Below are 22,594 nucleotides of genomic sequence, written 5' to 3'. Positions count from 1 at the left end.
ATTAAGTGCCTGCTGTGTGTCAGGAACTGTTCTAGACGTCTGGGATGCGTCAGTAAACCAGAACAAAGAACAAAACAATAAACCTAATAAATAAAGGAGAGGAATCTGAGTTTTAGAAAGATTAAGTCATAGAAATCTGCAGCGCTTGCAGTCCCAACAATGGCAATTGGCCGTGCTGGGTTTAGCCCCAGAGTCTTTGCTCTTCCTCCCTCAGCAACGTGGGGAGAGGGTTTTAGAAGAGAGTGAGGTGGTGCAGCAGGAAAGTGAGGGCCCGAGCTCGGAGGCGGTACCGCAGGTCTGAGCTCCGTGCCTTAGCAGGGTTTCTGGGAAGCAGACTCTGGGCAAGGGCGCAAGGACCAAGGGTTTACTTGCGAAGTCATCCAAAGAAGCACCAGTAGGCGCATGAGAAAGTGAGGCAGGGAAGGAAAGCTCCTAATAAAGGTGTCTATCAAACGAGTTACCAGAGCGGGCGATTGCTGCTGAAACTGTTGAATTCCACTGGAGGACTCTGGGAGCCAGGGGAAACATGCACCTTAGACTTCTCCCGAGCACCCTGATGGGCGAGGAAGCTGGGGCACTGGTAAATCAACCCCTACAGCTATCGGTTGAAGGCTGTTCCCAGGTGTTAATTCCCCGGCACTGCTGGCCACTTTGCTGGCTGTTAGGCTTCCATTCCTCCAGAGGCAGCTCCTGGGCACAGAGATGCGAGTACCGGCAGCAGCAAGTTGCAAGGGCAGTTTCTCCTACCCCTCTCCAAGGCTGGGTTTCTCCAGTCATAAAATGGGAATGATTATACAACTTCCCAAGATTACATGAGAACTTACCTGTAAAACATTTAGTGCAGTGCCTGGTATACAGTAAACACTCAAAGAAAAAACCACAAACCACTAGATATTATTACAATAATCATTATTTCCTCTAAAGGAAAAAGATCACTGTCGCTTTATGTACAGGTTTGGGTTTTTGACATCTCACTGATCCTTGCCAATGTGACTGGTGTTAGGTAACAATTCTCTGTTGGCCTCTTGTATTTCTGTACATCTTGTGAGAAGTACTAGCTGTTCTTTTGTTCCAGACTATCATTTCAAGGTTTTTTATAGAAATAGCCTTGGGAGATAGAGATACAGTCTCCTTCTAGAGCAAAAGGCATGTCTGTCTACTGTCCAATACAAGAGAACGTCTCTTTCCGGGATGAAGGCTAGACAGGTTTCTGGCAGCCTATTATAAAAGATTTTGCTTCCTGAAGCTTGAGATTCCGCAGGTGTGTTGCAAATCCATGGCACTGTAGTATCTACCTGGCTCCTTCCTCATCATCCCCACGGGATGTGGGGCAAGGGCAGCTGACACTAATACGCTCCTCACGCTGTTTGCTGTGCCATGCGTCTTTTGTCTGACCCAGAAGTCTCATGTCTTCGGCCAGCGTGCATGAAACTGGGCAGCTTAACTTGTTGGCCTTCAAGCAGAGTAAAATATCAGCCCCTTCACAGTTCTTCACAATTTATAGCTCGCAGTTGAGAAACTAATCCCCCTGCTCCCCTGGAAATGGGATTTGCTTCCAGGTGGCGCCAGGAAAGCGACTTGCCCCATTTCCACTCCCCACACGCCCCTCACCTGGGAACTCAGAGAGGGTGGTCCACAGCAGGTCCATGTAATCCTCCTCACTCAGGTACTCACAGGCCAGGCTGCACTTGGCCTCTACCGCCTTCTTCCGGCTGGAAACTGGGAGGTGGGAGAGACGGAGAGAGAGGACGAGCCATGTACAGAGCGCCGAATCACAGCCTCCTGCTCTCCACAGCTTCTCCTCTGAGCACGATTGGCTGGGGTGCCGTGGAAGGAGCATGAGGAGACAGTGTTTGGGGTATCGAACCTGCTGCCTTCTCAGATCTCTGGCATCTGAATAAAGCGCCCATGAACATTCCACCTTGTCTCTGCTTATTGGTTCTGGTGGTGACAGGCAGCACAAACACCGAGTTTTCCAGCTTCAATTCTACCTTTTCTTTAACATTTTTCCTTCAACACATCTATCACCTTCCAATACACTACGTCATTTGCTTTAAGCTAGTCTTTTTCCTCTCTCTACACCAAAATGGAAGCCCACAGAGCAGGCGTGTTTGTCTTTTGTATTCATTGACATATCCTAACACCTGGCACGTCCTAAGAAAATACCGAATGGATGAACGACTCGCCCAAGGTCCCACAGCTACTTGGCGCTAGAACTCAGGTTCCCCGCCTTCTGGCTGTGGGCTCATTCCACAGAATTACCCTCCCAACCAGAGTTAAGAGAGAGCTTCTTGGTGGGGCTGGCAAACTAACACTGCAGGCCAAACCTGATCTCCTGCCTGTATCTGCCTGGTCTGCGGGTTTGGAGTGGTTTTCACATTTTTAAATGATTTTTAAAAACCAAAAGAAGAATACCACTTCATGGCATAAAAATATGAGATTCAAACCTGTGTTCACAAGTAAGGTTTTATCAGAACACAAGCAATGCTTTTTGTTTACACGTTGCCTCCGCCGCTCCTCTGCGACAACGTCTGGGCTGTAAGGCTCCCAAAGCCTAACATGTTTACTCTCTGGCCCTCTACAGAAAACGTCGCCAACCCCACTTTATAGCATTCCACTGACCCCCGGCTTTGCCTCAGCAGGCCCACTGTGAGACGCATGCAATTTATGCTCTATCAATACCAAACCCCAAATCTACAGCCGATCTGCTTCCTCAGAGCAGTTAATTTAGACTCCCCCCTCCCCCCACCCCCACCCCCGCCCTCCCTAGGGAGACTGGCTCCCCCATCTCACTTACACCACAAAGCAAAACTATTAACTAAGATTAAAGAGGCTCCATACAAAAAAGACAATTGGGCAAATCCTGCAGACAGGCAAGAACCTGATCCCTTTATTGCCCCCTCCTGGGCTCAATGCTAGGAAGTTAGTATTCTCTTAAAGACGGAATGATTTGAAAGCCCAGGCATTGCCACATAGACTTTGCTTTTTATTCGTTCCTTTTGTCCAGTGGTTCCTACCTCCAGCGGCACAATAGAATCACCTGGGGAGCTTTCAAAGCCCACTCATGCCCGGGCTCCCCCGAGGGATGCTGATTAAAGTGGTCTGGGCGTGGTTTAACCAGCACTGGCTGTGTTTAAAAGCTCCCCCAAGTGATGCTGTTGTGTGGTCACAATTGAGGTCCAACCTGGTTCCCAGGCTTAATTGCTGCACAGGGTCATCTCCGTCAAACTCAGCGCTGCACTTCACGGAGCTCTGTGAGTGGGGACTGTAGCCCTGGCCGGGGAGCTCAGTAGGTTAGCATGTCATCCCTATAGGCCGAGTTTGCTGTTGGATCCCTGGTCAGGACACGTACGAGAACCAGCTGATGAATGCATACTGAAGTGGAACAACAAATCAATGTTTCTCTCTCTCTCTTTTTCCCCCCAACTAAAAATCAATAAATAAAAATTGGAAAAAAAAAATGTGCCTCTGCTGTCATGTCACTTCTATAATGACAATTGTCCAGGTGTCTATGGAGCCCTTTGAAGCCTACAGCCCAGATCTTCTATGCTCCGATTCTGCAGAAACTTCCTCCCTGGAGTTTGGGGAGTAAAGTCACTGGGATCTGTGGAAAGGCCCCGTGAGGGCAGACCTGGGGCGGGAGTGTGTGAGCGTGACAGCGTGCGTGTGACAGCATGTGCTGGGGCGGGGGGAAGGGGCGCCAACTGGTACACAAGGCCGCGGTACTCACTGCTGCAGACATCTCCTGCCTGGAAGAGCTCTGTGGTGAGCAGAACTAATCCATAGTAAGAAAACGCATTGGAAAACCTGCCAGGAAGGAAGCGAGAAAGGTAAAGAGCTGGGCCTCTGGGGGCTTTCCTGGGGCCCTGGAGCAGGTAGGTGGCAGGGACAAACCACAATGATGTGATGAAGAGAATTAATCCTGTGTCCTTTGAAAGACGAGAACTGTATTATGTCACAGACATGCCTCCCCCAAAGCTGTTTACCCACCTGGCAATAGGGGAAGAATTGGGGGGACCAAAATTGGAAGAAAGCACAGTATTGATACCTGTCGCAGCTTCTGGGTGGAGCTGGTCTGGTCAACTTAGATAGGAAATGGCCGGGGGAGCTTTAATGATAAACAGAACTGGGCTCCTTTCCTCATATTCCCGAGAGCTAAATCAACACGCCAAGCATTTATTAAACACCTGTTGTGTGTCCAGTAAAAGTGTGGAGTCTGCAGACTTCACCAGAATTTCAGATCAGAATAACACAGTTAATTAATTCCTGACTGTCCCAGAAAGCAGAATATTCAAGTCTGCAGGACTAGAACATTCTCATCCAGTATAGTGCAGTATGTGGGAACTCAGTCACAATCATAGACTAATGATTAATTTCCTGGGGTCACAACATGTGCTAGGAAATTAACTGACTTCTATGGTGTGCTAAAATTAGCACACTATATAATAATTGCTGCTGTATTTGAATAGTGTCAGCCCAACAGAAGCACATGCACTCAAAGATAGATACCCTCAATTCTGTACCCCCCACACGCCTTTTTAAAAATCCTACAGCCTCCACCTTTACACTGGCCACACAGTAGGTGTTTAATAAATGCTTGGGGAGCTGGTTCAGCTCTCAGGAATGCGGGGGCAGAGTTCCTGTATGGAGTTCTGTAAATGGAGCCCAGTTCTGCACATTATCAAAGCCTCTCCTCCGCCATCGACGGCTTTCACTGACACTCCCCCACGAATCAGCACCTCTGCTCCAAGGCGAATAGGAACAGTGGGAGCCGGTTCCACAAAACAGAGCACGAAACCTTACCCAGGCCAGCTGTGTGCACTGTTAATGCCGTGTACGCGATTTGGTCGAGAGTTGAAAGAACAGCTGAAATTTGACTAGTTGTGAAGATAAAGGCCTCCCCTCCAGCCTCTGCCAATGGCTGTTATTTAAGAAAAGTAGAACATGATCAAAACCGAAAGTTGGAATAATGCCCGTGTTGACCAAGTCAGAGGCTCCCAAAATATGGGCCCTGTGCCACTGTGGGGACTCAAGGCAACATGGGTGGAGCGGGGAACGGACACGGCATAAATATGACATCTCATGGAGAAAAAATGTCCTTCTAAGCTTCCTTCCAATGCTTTTGATTGTATCCCAGTCGTACTTAAGTGATGAGTTACTCAGGTTGATGAGTCCTGAGCATCTCCGCTCTCTGTCCATTTCTCCGTCTCTTAAACACAGCCACTCAGTGCCCTGGCAGACCAGCAACCTGGCAACTTTTTTGCTGTATTTATCCTTAAGAGCACCTTCTATCTATGGCCTGAAATTAAGGTTTTATTCTTTAAAGAAGACATATAAAGTTTCCTCTTCAAAAGCATTTATCAGAGTAAAAAGTGAGTCAAGTTAAAGAAAAAAAAAACCAACTAGGGAAATAATAGTACACTTGATATCTGGATAAGACAGAGGTCAGTAAAGGAATGCTCAAACTACTAAATTTTGCAAATGCTGCCTGAGATCAAAAAGTTCTCTGTGCTTTGTTTGAAAACAAAGCCCCCAAACAGGGCACAGATGAACGGGATCAAAGCATCAAGAAACGGCTCTTACCATATAAACCACAGCAACAAGGTTGTCCATCTAAAATGGGGCGTGAAAAGGTCCCTCATTTTGCCTCGGTCTTCCTGTTTCAAGACAAAAACGTGCAGACGTGTGGGTACTGGCTGGTGGGCACCTATGGCTGAGAGAGAGGTTTCTTCTGGGCTGGACACTCAGGCTCCAAGAACCTAGAACTCCAGTCCCCAGCCCAGCACAGCCAAATTGGACGCCTGCTCCAGGACCCTGCAACTTCCAGAGGCTGGATTCTGAAGGACGGAGACATTCTGAACCTCCGACCCCAACCTGGAACCCTGGAGCTGGGAAGCAGGCCCCTCGGCCTTAGGCCCGCTGACACCTCCCAGGTAATTCCGTGGACCCAGGGAGCAGAAACCCAGTCCAACGGGCATCCGACTGTGTCATGTCTCGCCCCCAAGGTGACAGAAATTAATGTGACAATCAAGTCACTTAAAAGTCACTTGCCAAAATATAGTTTAGCTAAAGGACCCATTTATCAACTTCATATAATTTGCTAATTTGTCAAATCTTTGTCTTACAATATTCTTTTAAAAATATATGCTATGATTATATTCTTCTTAGATATAATGACCACATTTTTCTTAGTAGCAGTTTCAGAAATGTTTACTTATTTAAACACACTAAGAGTGAAAAATAATTACAAGACATAGGAGGGTTAATCTATGAGTATTGCCTTCATGAATAAAAATATTTTTGTAACATTCTTCAACAAAAAGACAGCATTCATTAAATATGCTTATTGAATATATATGAGAGTATATTTATTGACTATATTTAGCAATATTTAGAGAGAATATATTGATAAATAACGTGTTAATATGTACAAAGAGAAAATACACTATTTACTGAATATATTTTAAAAGAATAATCTTCAAAACACACTTTTGGTAAACTGATACACTGGCAGGTTAATTCAGGAAAACTTGCTTTTGGAAAACATCTGCCTCCGGAAAGCCCTTCTCTCTTTTTTCTCCTCTCAAAATTAACCACCTCCTCGGAGCCTTCCTGGACCATCGTGCTGCCGGAAGAGGATTTGGGGGTGCCTCCTGCCCAGCATCGTCAGACCATGCAAAAACACCCCCTCTCAATCTCGTGAGATTCCATCCCGTTCTTTTTGCATAATACAAATACAACCAGAAATAAAATTTTATTTTAAAAGATAATTTCCTTCTAGGGTCTGTCGTTAGCCAAAGGGTATTTGGCGAGGACAAGGGCAGGGACCGCAGCCTTTAATCTGATTGCCTTCCCCCCACGTGGTTGGTGCTCCGGCGCATCCGCACACAGAAGGTGCTCAGAAATTCTGACTGGTGTTACCCCCCTCGTCCCCTGCCCCCCCCCCCCGCCCCCTGCCGATGGTGTCGCCGCCGGAGCTCTGCACCATCCATTAAGGATGTCTTCCAAGCACAGCTTGGCGCTCTGGCTGTGAGCCTATCACGACACTTTCTAATGGGGTTTTATTGTCCAGCCTTTGACGATGAATCACATTTGCTAATCAGACTTCATCGGCGCTGAAAGGTGAAACAGAAGCAGGAGCAGTTCCGGGATCCATTAGGGCCCCCTCGTTACATTTCTCGAATCACTGGCTAAATTCTCCAGGTGGCACTTTTAGGACTTGGCAGTGAAAATACAGCGATTGGAGTGGCCAGATTCCCCTTGCAGGCTTTGCCCACGGCACCCCCACCTCTCCACGTACACCCGCGATCACACACGCACGTGCCCCACCCGTGTACACACACGTGCACCCTGCCCGCATAGGGACACGACAGTCACAGGGTCAGCGGATCAGGAACTGACCTGCCTGGAAATGATGAGTTTCCCCAGCGGCATGGGGGCTCCGTTTTCTGTCGCTATCCTCTTGAGGGTGGCGATGGCCTTTTCCTGGTTCCCGGACAGCACGTCATACCTTGCACTCTCTGGCAGCCACTGCAGGCACAGGAGACCCGGGTGTGGCAGGTGAGGGTGGTTCCTCCTGCCTCACACTCATCTGTGTGGGGAGACTTTACGCATGGGGACTCTGGACCCAGAGGACTGGCTTCAAATCGTGGCTCTGCCATTGAGTTTATCAGTTGTGTGCCCTCGAGGAATTATTGGACCTCTCTGTCCCTCCCTTTCCTCATCCCTAAAATGGGGCTAATAATAGATCCCACCTCTTAGGGCTGTTGAGAGGATTAAACAGGAGGACCAGGCAAAGTGCTTACTTAGCCCAGTGCCTGGAATGGGCTGAGGTAGCTATTGTTGCTGTTCCTATTCCTGTTACTTGGTGCCTCTGTCCGAGTCCCGGGGGAAGGCTGAACTAAGACAAGACTGGGAGGGAGGGAGGGAGGGAGGGAGGAAGGAAGGAAGGAAGGAAGGAAGGAAGGAAGGAAGGAAGGAAGGAAGGAAGGAAGGAAGGAAACAAAAAAGACTTCCACTCTCACCGCCACTGTCATCATCCCCAACTCGCAAGAAATTATACCTCCCCTCTGTTCACCATAAACTCAGTCTGAGACACAGAAAGAAGCCGGAAGGACCTTTAGGCCTAATACAGTCCAATCTCCAAGTGACTAGAGAAATATATTTGTGTAAAAGGAAGCAACAGCAATTTGTGAAATGAGGGAGTGTGAGATTTGCAGTCAGAAGATCTGGTTTGACTTAGTTCTGTTGTTTATTTGCTGTGTGCCTTTTGACAAGTCGGTCACCCTCTCTGGGCCTCAGTTTTCTCATCAGGAAAATGACAATGTAGCAGCGATTGCTAACGTCTATTAAAATCCATGCTTCCTTTTCCAATAGTATGGAGTTGTCCTTGGATATGGCTGCCCAGCCAGGAACTACATTTCCCAGCACTCCCACCCTTGCTTCTAGGTGAAGCCATACTTTCAACCAATGGCTTATGAGCAGAATATTCCTGGCAAAGGTACTTAAGAAATGAGTGTGTGTCTCCACCTGCCCTTCCCGGGTCTGCATGTAGATGATTCTAAAGCCCTAGAGGGTGACAGAGCTACAAGCTAGAAGGAACCTGGACTGGGAATCACACTTGCCAAACAGGAGCACCCATATTGGACTGCTGAGTGAGTGAGAAACTGTTGTGTTGAGTTTACGTAACACATAAAGTTGTGAGCTTTATGTGTTACAGCAGCTAGTATTATCCTAACTAACACAGGTTTTCATCACAGTTCCACCTCCCATGGTTATTGGGAGGAATAAATACAATAATGCATGTAAAGAGCCTGCTACTTAGTTACGCTTAGTAATTATTCATACCTATTGTCATTACCAGGAGTTACTATACTATTTACCGTAGATGAGACCTCTCCACCTAAAGGCTTATTTGGGGGCCCACTGTCTTGAAAGTGCTTCATGCATGCAGTTTACACATGAAATGATAAAGTGTATGGCATGACCTCATGGAGGGGTATATGTTATGCAGAGCTGGATAGAGAGATCATTTGAGCTTCTGGACCCAGCCATGCGGATATTTAATCCTTTGTCATGTGTCGGTCTCTCTCTTTTACTGAAGCCAGTTTGAGTTGGGTTTCTGTCACTTGCAACTTAAGAGTCCCAACTATTCTAATACAGTCACCTTAAGTGCAGATCTTGCAGTGGTAGGGCCTAGGTACCCCTCCCCCTTCCTCTGTTATCTCCCTAAAGAACATTCCAGCAGTGTTTATCTAGAGGAAACCCAATACCGCTTACTGAGCCTACCCCAGGCCTCATTCCTTTGCTTCATTTCCTGATTTTAAAAAATAATCTTATAAGGTAACTTTGGTGCCCTTCTCTACTGCCTGCCCATCAAAATATGGTGAACAACAGAAGGTCATGTAGCAAAGGTCGAAACCTCTTAAAGGATACCTACAAAACACAGGACTGCAAAGAGGAGCAGCGGGACAGCCGAGAGGATGAGCAGCCAACGCCAGCCCAGGCTGGGCATCACGAACACAGCCAGGATGACCTCAAACACTGTCCCGATGGCCCAGAACACCTGCCACAGAAAAACGGGGGTCAGTGATGGGGGCAGCATTGGTCAACACAGGGAGCAATTTCAGGGCCATTGTAGACAAGGTCATCAACGTGGGTAAGGGCTCCTTGGGGTCAGCAAGGTCAGAATGGCCATCGCTTTTCCCGTGGTTTATTTGGGTGAGCCAGAGCCACCACGTTGCCCGTCTCCTGGGAGTGCCATCCGCAATCTATGATATTCGCCTGGCGCCCACTGGAGTGTGCGCTGTGGCAGCTCTGGTTGAGGGGATCATCACGCTCGGTGTTGCGGGAGGCCGGCGTGGGAGTGGGTGAGCGGGGGTTTGTGCACTGACATCCGTCCCCCCTGCCCCGCAGCGCTCCAGGTCCCTCCGTCAGAACTGCCTTCTCCTGGGGGGCTGCACGTTCTCTGTTTGCCTCTCCGAGTCACTCTCCATCCTTTTCACCTGGCAGCCACAGGCTCCCTGTCCTCTGGCTCCCCACCGGGTGCAGCCAGTGGGGAAGCCCACAGGGATGGGAGGGAGGGAAGAAGGCAAGAGAGAGTGGGCGCTCGTTTCTCTGACTCCCTCCCTGCAGGGCCGTCATGGGCTGGCTGCAGCCCTCAGCTGAAGGTCACGGCTCCCATCCAACACTTTCAGCCATACAACTCTCTCTCTCTCTCTCCCACTACCCCTGCTGCCGGGCTACCAATTACTCCCTCCCTTTGCCCTTTCAGGCCTGGGGTGATATTACCCCTGTAAGGCCACTAGAAATAGTCCTTTTGTGAAACCCTCTTCCAATGTGCCTAATCTGAGTCTGCTATGTTCTGCTGCAACCTTGACTCCACAACTCTTGTCCACTCCCACACCACTCCTTCAGCTACCCCAACAGTTCGGGGGCCCCCAAGAGCCTTCCTGAATCTCTTTTTGCTTAAATTAGCCACAGTCCATTTCTGTTGCTGACAACCAGGGTAACTGTCAAAATGTCTAACTACCCACTGACAATCAGAATGAACACTGGTCACACACCTCGTCCACCCCCGCCATGCCTATGCCAAGAGTTAACCCTTTAGTTGCTGGATCATGGAGAGTTCTTGGGAGGGGGAGTGTTTCCTAAGAGAGGACGGGGTGTCCGGTCATGAGAGGTAATCAAGGTTCAGAATCAGCATTTCAATATTTAAACAACTGGTTCATCCGGACCAGTTGACTTCTGTCCTGATTGGTCAGGCTTGTGTGCAGTGAAGATAGTTAAGTCGGGCTATGGGGTCATTGTGATCTATATCGTCAGTGGGTTCATGGTAACTCGGGAGGTCAAAGTGGCATCCCAGTTATCACTGTGGACATCAGTGTCCAGCAAGGACAAATATACCGTTCTGACACTGCACGGAGGAGGGGCCGTTGGGCAGCAATGAATTTGCCATGAGATCTTCCAGATCATGGTTGGAAAGTGGATCACGGGACCCTGGCAGAAGGAGGGCTTGAGAGGGACTCGCTGGATCAAGGGAGTTTTAAGGCAGCCTGTAGGCCACAGAGGTGGCCACGAGTGGAGAGCTCAGACGAGACACGCGGGACGCGGAGTGGGATGATATGGGTGGAAGGCAGGAGTGTGGTCCTCTCAAACTGTACCATTCAGCGTTAACTCTCAGATAAAAGCTATTTCCAGTTCAAGAAGGACATACCACCTGCCAGCCGCCATTTTTTCCCAAAGGGATTGTGGAATGAATTTTCTTGCCAATTAAAGAACTTCCCCATGTTCAGAACAACCATGTCAAAACCAACATAACTGATCCACTTAAGTCTGTGCATGTTGAATCTGTTATATTTTTCTTAAATTCCCTTTTCCTTGTCCTGTGGCTCAAGACGCCTGAGAACCTCATGCCAGAGACTGAGAATTCTCCAGAAACCCAGCCACTGTCCTTACCTCAATCAGCAAAATACACTTAGCTCTGGCTTTCATGGGAAGGAACTCAGCATACAGCGTCACCCTGGGAAAGCAAAGACAGAAAAGGGGTCAAGGTCAAGAGAGAGTGGAGCGATTGCTACCATTTACTGAATTCCAAGGCCAAGGCTCCTGAGTGTGGTCCATGGACCACTTGCATCAGAATTTCCCGGGATGACGACTTTCTATGTAGATTCCTCAGGTCCCACCCCAGACCTTCAGAAACAGACTCTCGGGGGTGGGGCCCTGGCATCTGCATTTTTAACTAACTCCCCAAATGATTCTCAAATTTAATCATTGCCCTCACCGAGCCCTCTCCACAACCCAGGGAGAGAGGGAGGGGAAATCGGCGGTGGCATGATGGACAGCTTCACAGGAGAACCATCCCTCAGGTTGTCCCTGTCGCTCCTGAGAGCATTCCCTGAAGAAATCACTTGTACGAGAGTCTCTGCCTGGTCTGTCTGCTTCTGTGGCTTCCAGCCCACACCACCTTGCCCTGCAGAGCGGCTATCTTTTCAGAAGTTGGCCTCAGCAATACCATGGAGACTTAGAAATAGTTGTGTCACCTGTAAAAGTCCTTCTTAGGATTAGGACAAAAGGCATCTCTGTCCAGAGATTGAAGAATTCTCAAGAGCCTCAGAGGAAATGCCGGGGGTTGAGGGGTCCAAAGAGACTCTTTTTAGAGAAAATTGTGAGGAAAAATGTCTGGGAGTCTTGTCTCACAGTGGATTTCAGTGTATTCCCTCTCTCTGCTGGGGTTTGCTCTCTCTCTCCTTTTCGGTCTCTGTCTCTGTCTCTCCAAACCCCTAGCTGAGATCACACTCAGGACATCTGAACCTCTCTTTTATTCTATTTATAAATATTTCCATGCCATTTTAAATCCTCTTACATATATGCTATTGTATGCTTGCATAATAGCTACCTTTTTATTGAGGAACTACTATGTGCCCAACATGGTCTTACACTGTTCTAGATGTTTTCATTTACATGGCTTATCTAGTCAATAAACATTGAGAGTCGATAAGGGTAGTTAACAATAGTTTTCATTGTGTGTGCATATCTTTCACTCCCGTTTTCATATCTATATCTTTGTCAGATAAGTTGTTAGTTGGCCCGGGTCACACAGCAGGCTAGCAAGTTAGTAAGTGGAAGAGCCAAAAGCTTAATCAAGGTCTGTCTATATTGTGCATCCCATCAATCATTTCCGTATTTAGATGGTTTCACAATAATAAGCAACACTTTAACGAACATCTTTAGGCTGAAATCTTTGTCTTTATGTGGTTTCCACAAGATAGATTCCTGTATGTAGAATTTGAGTCAAAGAGAATGCATATTATTAAGACTTTTGGGAATGTATATATCAAAGTGGTTCCAAAAAAGTTGTTCCAATTTATATACTTACCAGTACCTCTTTCAACAAAAGCTATTAGGAATTTCATTAACTCAACCTTAACAACAGGGACCAAGATAACAGTGATTGCAGAAGATTACAGTGGTCAGTATGAGTGTCATCTTTGGAATTTTATTCTAATCGCAAAAGGTGTGCTTACATTATTTTTAAAATCCAAAATAATAAAAAAATGAGAAGCATACTTACCTTTCACTCACCAGATTAAAGCCAAACTACTAACCATGCAAAACTGTGCGAAAGCATATTCTAAGGGCAAAGCTAGTTCTGCATTAGATGCCAAGGATTTCTTTTTATAATGAACCTATAGCATGCAGTCCTTTTTTAAAGATGTCATTTATTCTTTTTTAGAGAGAGAGGAAGGGAGAGAAAAAGTGAGGGAGAGAAGCACTGATTGGCTGCCTCTCACACACCCCAGCTGGGAACCCTACAACCTGGGCCTGTGCCTTGACTGGGGATTGAACCAGTGACCTTTGAGTTTGTGCGGATGACACCTAACCCACTGAGCCACATCAGTCAGGGCAGGATGCAGTCTTTTTTTTTTTTTTTTAAGTTGAAGTAGTACACGGATGCATTAGGGTATATGTGACGATCCTTCCTTTTTCCTCATAACCCTTCTTCCATTCTCCTCCCCCAAAGCCACATCACCAGCAGTTTGTTTTGCAACCTTTCAGCTCTTTCTCTATGTATATAGATACATTTAAGAAATAAGGTATTTCTTTTTTTTCACTTCCTTTCCCCTCCAACTCTCCCTCCCTCCCTTCCTTCCTTCCCTCCTTCCTCCCTTTCTCCTTATCTTCCTCTCTGCCTCTCTTCCTTCCTTAACATGTGCCGCATACCGTCCAGGTTCCACCCATCCACATGCCCCACCTCTTATCACTGCCGTGCCTGCCACTCCAACGGCCAATTGCTAGAATCTGCAACTCGTTCCTGAGTGCTCTCTCTGGACATTAAAGGTTGCTTTGCCAACCTGTGTGGCAGACTGGAAGCCCCAAAGAATTTACACTTCCCAGGAGCAGCCCTCAGCTCCTCTCTGGCACAGGGAAGTCTGGAGACGTATGATGCAGAGTCTCCCAGAGTAAATGACTACAGCTGGCCCTTGAACGCCACGAATTTGAATCAGGTGGGTCCACTTACACGTGAATTCCGGCCCTTTGAAAGCCTTCGGGTTCACATCCGCAGATTCAACCAACACCCATCTTGGGTCAAAAACTATTTTCACATTCCCAGCAGCACTTTCTCATCCATGGATGGAAAATACTGTTTTCTATTCATGGCTGGTTGAATCTGCAGATCTGAAACCTGAGGATATGATGCGCTGACTGTAGTTAACCTTTCGGGGAGTCAAAAGTTATGCTCGGATTTTTGACTGCACAGTGGTGGCGCCTCAGCCCCCACGTTGTTCAAAGGTCAACTGTATTTGTTCTTGAATCTGTGTCAGGATCTGCTTCCAATAAAACAGTGTGGGAATCTTTCCATATTAATATACGAAGATCTACAGCATTATTTTTTAACAGCTGCAGCCCTGTCGATCAATACAGAGATTGTTTGCAATGTCTTGTTTTTGCAACCTATGCCACAAGAAACATCTTTGCCGGGAATTGTTGTGCCCCACGCTCGGCCATTATTCATAGCAGTTTACAATGAAAACAAGCCGTTTGATCGCCATCCAAAGTATGGTGATTATTACAATTACGCAGAATAAAAGAACGAGCAACAAAATCAGCAATGCCAAGAAGCAGCTGATGCTGGTGTAAATAACCCCCCACTGCAAGTAATCATATTTATAGTACTTTGGCAATCAGAGATTTGCCATTTGGATCACGGGCTTAGAAAGAAATGGGCTGTGATCTCCATTTGGCATTTCTGCTTGATCTTTGGAAGAAAAAGCCGTGCGAAGGGCAGGTTTGTGAGCAAGCTCACTGTAGGCACCAATCTGAAGAACCTTCTGAGGCAGGTTTCTAGGTAGAACAGGTGGGCAGCTACCTGGGGTTGTGCAGCATTTTTAAGAGCAGCTAAAAGCAAGTCAGGTGCCAGCCTCTTAGGTGAGTGGCACTTCTTCTGAAGTACACAGCACCCTCTACTGGAAATAAGAAATGATCTGCCTGAGTGCTCACCTGTATCTTGTATTTATTCCTGTTTGTGTGCGAGGTGGTAGGGGCAATTAGAGGCAATTATCCTTTGGGGAGTAGGATGCTTACCTGCATTTTTAAATCTTTCTAAAACAACAAAAACGTATTGTTTGTAATGATCAAAATAAAATTACATTTAACCCCCCTGCTTGAATTAAAGTCTCTTCGTCCTTAACGCTCCTTCACAGACAGAAAACAAGAGTATTTTGCCTCCTAAATGTGATTCCTCTTTCCTGGCTTCATTAAAGAGAGTGGCAGCTGCTCAGAACCACCCAGAATCATCTACAAATCAGCGCTCAGGACCCGTGGACATTAATGATTCACCAGGACACTTGACTACATAAGCTCAGAACTCTTTGCTAGTATTTGTTCAAATGGAAGAGCTTTGGCATTAGACAACCTGAATCTGAACCCAGTAGATGGTTTGCAAAAGTTGCCCCACAGTCTTCCCTCCCTGCATCTTTGCTCCCTCCATCCAGTCTAGGTGCCAGTCCCTTGAATCTGGGCATTGTGACTTGCTTTTGGTCAATAGAAAGTTGCAGAAGTGATAGTGTGTCAGTTCCAAGCCTGAACCTCAAGAAACTTTGTGGCTTCTGCTTGCTTGTCTTGGACCCCTGCCCAGGTACCATGTGACCAGGTGCCTGGACTCGCCAGCTGCAGGATGACAGGCTTGTGGCACACAGAGGAGTCAGCTGTGGCCCTGTTAGCCCAGCCAGTCCCCATTCAATTCACCAGCTGACTGAAGACGCATAAGTAAGCCCTGCTGAGACCGGAACCGCCAAACTGCCCGATCGCAGGATCATGAGTTAAATAAATCATTGTTTTAAGCCATAAGTGGAGGGATGGTTTGTTACAAAGCAAAATAACTTCCACACTCTGCTTAATAACCATCTGACCTTAAGCAAGTCACTTGTGATCTCTGAGCCTCGGTTTTCTCACCTGTAAAATGGAAATAATAGGACTGTTCAATGGACAAGAGGAGGTAGTGTGAAGAGAGCACTTAGCACAGGCCTAGCACTTGGTAAGCACTCAATTAGCATCATCATCACCATCATCATCATCATCATCATCATCATCATCACTATTAACGTTATTATTGTTGTTATCACCAAGAACCAATGTGCCACCTGCTTTGGGGGAAGAAAGAAAGGAATGAAGAAAGAGAAGGAGAGAAGGAGGGACAGAGAAAGTCACAGATCAGGGCAGAGGGATGGGCTCCTTATAAATAATATAATTTGTATATGAGATGATGGATGTTACCTAAACTTAATGAGGTAATCATTTTGCAAAATAGGTAAGTCCAGTCACTATGCTGTACACCTTAACCTTACAGAGTGCTGCATGCCAATTACATATCAATAAAAGTGAAAGAAGACTTTTTAATTTAAAAATGTAAATAATATAATTTGTATTTATACTGAAAGTTTAAAGTACCTTATAAGGACTTCTGATTGTTGGGTTTTTAAAAATTGCACAGCAAACTCCTATTCATTTGGTTTGTGAGGTGGTGCAATTGGGTAAAGCTATTCTAAGTGAACAGAAGCTCTTAGTTACATTTAATTACATAAAAATATCTTCAACTAAATGTTTTCCAACAATGAACTTAGGGGAGCCATTTTTATAACTAGATAAGAACATTGCATGATTAAGACGATTATTTTTATGTAAATGGCTGAAGCAAAAGAACTAGGAAGCCAGTGGCTTTTTTGGGTGGTAAAATATTCCTTCTGTAATTTTGTTTGTGGTTTTTATTTGCTTTCCCCATAGACAAAAGAGCTGCTGAATGGAGTTGTTAAGAGAATATGTTGGGAGGGTCAAGTGAAGTTTAAATCTCGCTTCTGCAGTTTACTTGCTGTGTGTGACCTTGGGCATGTTACTAAACTTCTTTAAAGCCCAGTTTTCTTACCTGTAAAATGGAGGTAATAATATCTGTGTCCTGAGGTTTTATGAGTTTTAAAATGCTTTATACACATGATCCAGTGCCCGCAATGTAGTAATAGCTCAAGAAACAAACAGAAAAGCTGGAGTAATGTTCAAGAAATGAACAGCTCAGTGGGGAGGCATGATATTTGGGGTGTGGGGGCAGGGAGTGGGAAGGCAAGTTGGGGGCCCTCACAATGTAAGGGTAAGGGGTAAAGGCCCTCCCAGCTGCTCTGTGTCCTTTATTTTATTTCCCTGGTGTCCTGTCCTCTCTCCTCAAAGATGTCTCCCATTTGCAGTTTTAGGAGGTGGTTTCTCTCGCCTCTGGTTCCTCTGTCATTGTGATCCTCTCTGCTTAGAGCCTTCTAGAAGTTCCTCAAAATGTCTAGTCTGCTGTTGGCACCCTCTTCCTGCTTCCCAGGGCTATGACTTTCCTATTTCTTATACCTTTTATGCCATTTCCAGAAAATGTGGAGGAGGAAGTAGAAACCAGTGCTTCTCATTGCACCATCTTGAACAAAGATCGCTCTGGACGTTGAGAATACTACGTTCCTTTCCTTTACCTCATGTGGGAAGAAAATCCACGCGGCTGTTTGGGGGCCGCTTCTGCTGACATCGCCCTGCGCATCCCAGGGAAAGGGATTTCATGTGGGCTTCTGTGAGGGCGTTCCTTCCAGCCACTAGGGGACAACTGTCCCCTGGACATGAATGGGGTGGCGGCTGTGTCTGAAGGAACTCCTGGAACTGGGCCTGAATGGAGCACATGGGCCCCAGGCCCCCGCAAGCCCAGATTTATGGGCGTGGCGTAGGGGCCTCTGCTTCCAGCTCCAGTGGTTTTCAGCTCATCCCAGATCCAGGAGGATGTGTCGAAGGCCTGCTCTGCAGAGCCCTGCAGGGATCCGTGATGAGTGAGGGAGGGGAGGACTGAGAACTGAGAGCCACTCACCGTCCCTCCAGCCTCTAAGTGGCAGAAAGAGTCTGGGCATTTGTTCCTGTGTTAAACCCATCAGGTCACATCGCCTCCCCTCCCCGTTCATTCTCTTCACAGTTACACGGTGACTCCACCATCCATCACACAGACACTTGAGCTTCCTAACAAAGCCCTCAGCAGACCAGAAGCGTGCTCACCTTTACGGAGCGTTCTGCCCGGCGCTGTCCTGGGCACTTTACCTGTATTGTCATTGAATATTCTAAGTGCCCTCATGATGTAGGTATACTTTCAGCTCCATTTTAGAGAGGAATAAACTGAGGTGTAGAAAGGTTAATGTCCTGCCTAAGGTCACACAGCCATTATGGGACAGAGTCAGGATTTGAAGCTGGTTGCAGAGCTCATGGTCTAGCCATGCTACGTCAGCACTAGCATTGCTCTTCTAGATCATCTCTCCATCCCAACTGGCACACTTGACAGGCCCCAGAAGCCAATCACTGAATGGTTAACAGTGGTGCAGGGCCAGATCCTCACCCACCAAGGCCAGTCTTGCTAGCACCGCAACCAAAGAGCCAAGCTGTCAGCAGCTGAGACCAAAGCAGAGCCCCCAGGATGGGACTGGCCCCTGTCACTTGGTGGCAAGTTATTTACGTGGGGCTCCTTCCATTTCAGAAGGACCAGTGATTCATCTTGGCTGGAGTTGGCACATATTCTGCGTATTGGCTTGCCTTTCCCGTAGGGTCTCAGCCAGCACCGTTAGCAGAGGGTTTTCAGAGTATTTGGTCCACTGACCCAGGATCCTGCATAACAGGACATGGGACCAAGAGATACATAACAAAGGAGATGCAGCCACGGCAGCATACAGCATGGAATCCATGGGCCCCACCACGTGCTAGGTCATCCCGAAGCTGCTGGACTGAGAGAGTGAAGGAACAGACTTTTCGAGGTGCCACGGAGGCATCAGCTTGGAGATGAAGCCCTGTGAGGAAGGGGTGCTATTTCCAGGACACAGGACACCCTTTAATCAATGACTATTATGTGGTACTATGTAGAAAGACCACATCGTTCTGGAAATCGAAGATTTGAAGAAGGATCATCATTTTGACGGTCATTGCTGTCTTCCCAGTGATCCAATTTGAGGAACGTGTTCTGATTCCCAGACAGGGGACACAGTAAGAGTCCCATCAGACTTTGCACAACAGCTGCCACCTATTTAATAACTTTGGCTTCCTTGTGTCATGAAATGAGCAAGCAGGGGAAAGAGCGAGCATTCTGTCTGAGGAATCCTGAGCATCAGGAGGCAGTAGGGCTACCCAATTTGTCACCCAGGTGGTACACTGGACATCTCTTGGTAACCCCATGCCTAAATTTTGTGGCAAGTGGACAAACAGCAGCAATGGCCTGAGAAGGGCACGCTCACCAGGGACCTCAGGCAAGGGGGCTGGGTCACCCCACCAAGTAAAACATCAACATCAGCAGAAGTTCCATCAGTACATGGCTACCTCAGGGCTCCCTGATACCAGACGCCCTGCTGCGGCATCTTCACACCCCTCAAGGCCGTGAACACCATTGACTGACTGCCCAGCTGGAAGGCCGGGGCTGGGTATTTACTTACGACTGGGGGACCCCTCCGATCCCGAAGCCCACCAGGCCCCGGAGCACCAGGATCCAGCTGTACACGGGCGCGAAAGCACTGAGGATCCCGTAGTACAGGGTCCAGAGCACGCTGATCTTCAGCCCCTGCGGAGAAGGGAGACACCGGGTCACAGGGCTTCTCAGCACCTCCAGGTCACACGGCCCCACATATTTCAAGTCACCAATAGAGTCATGTGAAAGGGTGACCCACGCAACCAAGGGTTTTCTGTGTGGGTGCTGCTAACCTCTAGGGGGTCTGGGGCAAAACTGTGGGGCATTCTTGCTCGTCCCAATGATTGGCTTTTACCAGCCAGGGCCCGGAGGCGGAAGATGTCCCACCGTGCACAAGACCCCGTAAAGACTTGTCCTGCGTCCTACACGGGCTCGAATCAAACTTCCCACCCAACCGTCGTGCAGCTGAAAACTCTGTTTTTGACCACCTACACCTAGATCTTCAATCCAGTTTACATATAGACAGGATTTGGGGTGGGTATTATTTGAATATACTATATTTAATTTTTCAAGAAGGCAGCTTCCGGTAAATCAAAGGAAAATTGTGCTTTGTTTTATCTGGAAGGTTACGAAATTGTTCATCATTTCAGAAAACTGTGTTGCCAGTGGCAACACTGTGTGGGGGGTTGGAGTCACTGAGGGAACACTTCAGCGTTGGTCCCCACTCACAAGGCTTTGGTCTGTACCTACGAATAGACTGATCTCAATCTTACTTCCATCTGTCAACTCTAAAGAAAAAACAGCAACAAGGTTCAGTTAAATACAAGCTTATTTATGATCAGGGGCAAATATTCACCACTTCCTTTTGCTATCAAGGCAAAACTGTCCATGAACATTTGCATATTGGAAATAAATCTTACATTAAGTATCTCCGTTGCAAAGATTTCTCCCCCATATCATAGTTAGGGCGTTATAGCTGATTTCTTTTTTTTAAATGATGAGAGTGGCAATTTCGTTTTATCTTTGAAATCATTTCTGGAAATTAGGCAACACTATTAAGATTTTTAATAAGTGTTTTTCCCAGGAAGGGAACGTTGTGTTTGACAAGGTTAAGATCTACCTGGGGACACAATGCTACAAGAAAGACAAACTGTATACTCCTGGAGTGTTCACTGCTCCTAGGGGTTGAGAAAGAATAGAGAGTAAACATGACCTCAATGGCAGTTTTTACATAACAACCAACATCAGCCCAGTCATGGAGCAGAACGCAAATTTTACAGGGGCTCAGAGGGCTCTAAAAGGCCGGGGCAGGCCTCCCTCTGCAGCCCCCTCCCAGCTTCACAGAGTGCACTCTCCAGCCCCCAGGGGACATGTCAGGAGAAAAGGGCAAAGCCTTTGACTTTAGTTTTAAAAGCGTAAACCGAAGTAAAAGGACTTCAGGGAAAATTTGGAGGTCGACCAGATTTTGGGTCTTTAGGAAAATGATTTTAGGTAGTAGAGAAAATATTTTAACTAACTCTGAATAACCTAGCAAGAAAGTGGTTTCTTTTTTCATTTCAATATCCATTCTCCTGATTATGTCCAAAAGGAAGTACGTGAGCTGTGCTAGTCTGTCTTTAACGCCTTTTCACCGCCCACTAATTTCTCTTTTTAACAAAGAGAGCGGTAGGGCAACATAACCAGCTAGGGCTTAATAACATTGTTTTATTTCCATTGCATTTATCTTTTGCAGATATTTCCTTAGGGCAATTGTTACTGATTTCCCATTTAAGATGCTCTGTAAAGTTTCTTCTCCCCAAAATTCATTTCATTAAAAAAAAAAACAACAACAAACAGTTAATACAAATAAAGATACAGTGTACACAAGAGAACAGGTAGGACAAGAATTATTAAAGTATGAGGTCCTGGATCTGTTGCAATAATAATAAAGCAATGTTTACGCACCCCTAAGCCCATGACTATGAAACAGGTACCTGCCACATATATATATATATATTTAATTCCTTTCTTTTGGCTTAAACTAACTCAATAAAGACTTTTTTCCCTGGAACCCAAGTCTTGAATCAGAAACAGGACACCATTAGCAGCAGAGAAAAGAAAAAAAGGAAAATGCAGCAGGACACAAGGGAAAGGAAGGGACGAGGGCGCCAGGGCCGGGCACGGGGGCCAAGCCTCCCTCCCTGGCTGCCTGTGTCACCCAATTGACCTCACTGGGGACCCGCATGCCAGGCACCACAGACAGGCAGGCTGACCCGCCCTGTCGGGTCACAGCAGGTCACTCCTGGCTCTGCATTTGCCTGCTGCTGCCAGGGCTTCCCAGCTGCCCAGAAAATGAGGACTCAGCGACCGTTCGTGAGTAGCGCCACGCCTATTGAGAAGCCGCGGGTGCCGCCAGCCAGCCCCCACCAAGCGCTGCTTGGGGATTCTGTAGAAATGTCCTTTGGGCTTCTCATCAACTACACTTGTCACTCTGCCTAACATCAGTCCTGTCTTTCAGGTTGTGAGCCCCTCCTTTCCTCCCTTCTTCTTCCCCTCCCTCCCTTCCTTCCCTCCCTCCTTCCTTTGTTCCATATTTATTTATTGAGAGTCCCCTGTATGCCAGGCTCTAGAAATAGATGCATAGACATTATAGATTCATTAATTTGCTCGTTCAATTATTTATTCAATAATAAGCAGGTATCGAGTGCCTGTTGTATGCCAGACACTAGAGTACTGATATATATTGTTTATTCAAAAAATATGTATTGAACACCTGTGTGCTCTGCACTAGAGGTACTGATATGTATCCTTCATTCATTCATTCACTCACTCATTTGTTCACTAAGCAGGTATTGAGCACCTGTTGTGTGCCTGGCAGTCAAAGCACTATTATTTGTTCATTCATCCATTAACTATGCACGTATTGAATGCCAGTCAGTGGACTTTGCCCTGGGCTACGGCAGGGAACACGACAGCCAGGGCCTCTGACTTCATGGAACTTTCATTTGCACAGATCCTCACAGTCACTTTTGGAAAAAGGTTATTTTCATTTCCAAATTAGCACAGCAATGGTCAAAGTATTGACCATGGAGTGATTTGTTTAAGGTCAGCAGAGTCAAAACTGGAGCCAGGATTTCCAGCCCCAAATGCTGTACCGTGAACGAG

The 22,594-nt window shown here is 46.9% G+C and overlaps 1 protein-coding gene across 1 annotated transcript in view; it reads right to left on the bottom strand.

The window, feature by feature from the left end:
- Positions 1-22,594, bottom strand: part of SVOP (SV2 related protein) — a 48,686-nt gene that overhangs the window by 7,891 nt on the left and 18,201 nt on the right. Inside the window, exons 6-12 of the mRNA XM_054594382.1 lie at positions 19,479-19,603; positions 11,458-11,521; positions 9,440-9,565; positions 7,402-7,530; positions 5,584-5,657; positions 3,731-3,807; positions 1,612-1,719 (exon numbers count right to left, since the gene is read on the bottom strand). Of these exons, the coding sequence (XP_054450357.1) occupies positions 1,612-1,719; positions 3,731-3,807; positions 5,584-5,657; positions 7,402-7,530; positions 9,440-9,565; positions 11,458-11,521; positions 19,479-19,603 (703 nt within the window). The remainder of the gene's footprint in view (positions 1-1,611; positions 1,720-3,730; positions 3,808-5,583; positions 5,658-7,401; positions 7,531-9,439; positions 9,566-11,457; positions 11,522-19,478; positions 19,604-22,594) is intronic.

Source organism: Pteronotus mesoamericanus, unplaced genomic scaffold, assembly GCF_021234165.1.
Source record: "Pteronotus mesoamericanus isolate MK-2021 breed Mesoamerican mustached bat unplaced genomic scaffold, CSHL_Meso_final scaffold_507, whole genome shotgun sequence".
In the NCBI taxonomy this organism is placed as follows: domain Eukaryota; kingdom Metazoa; phylum Chordata; class Mammalia; order Chiroptera; family Mormoopidae; genus Pteronotus; species Pteronotus mesoamericanus.
This window is presented reverse-complemented; position numbering and strand designations above follow the sequence as displayed.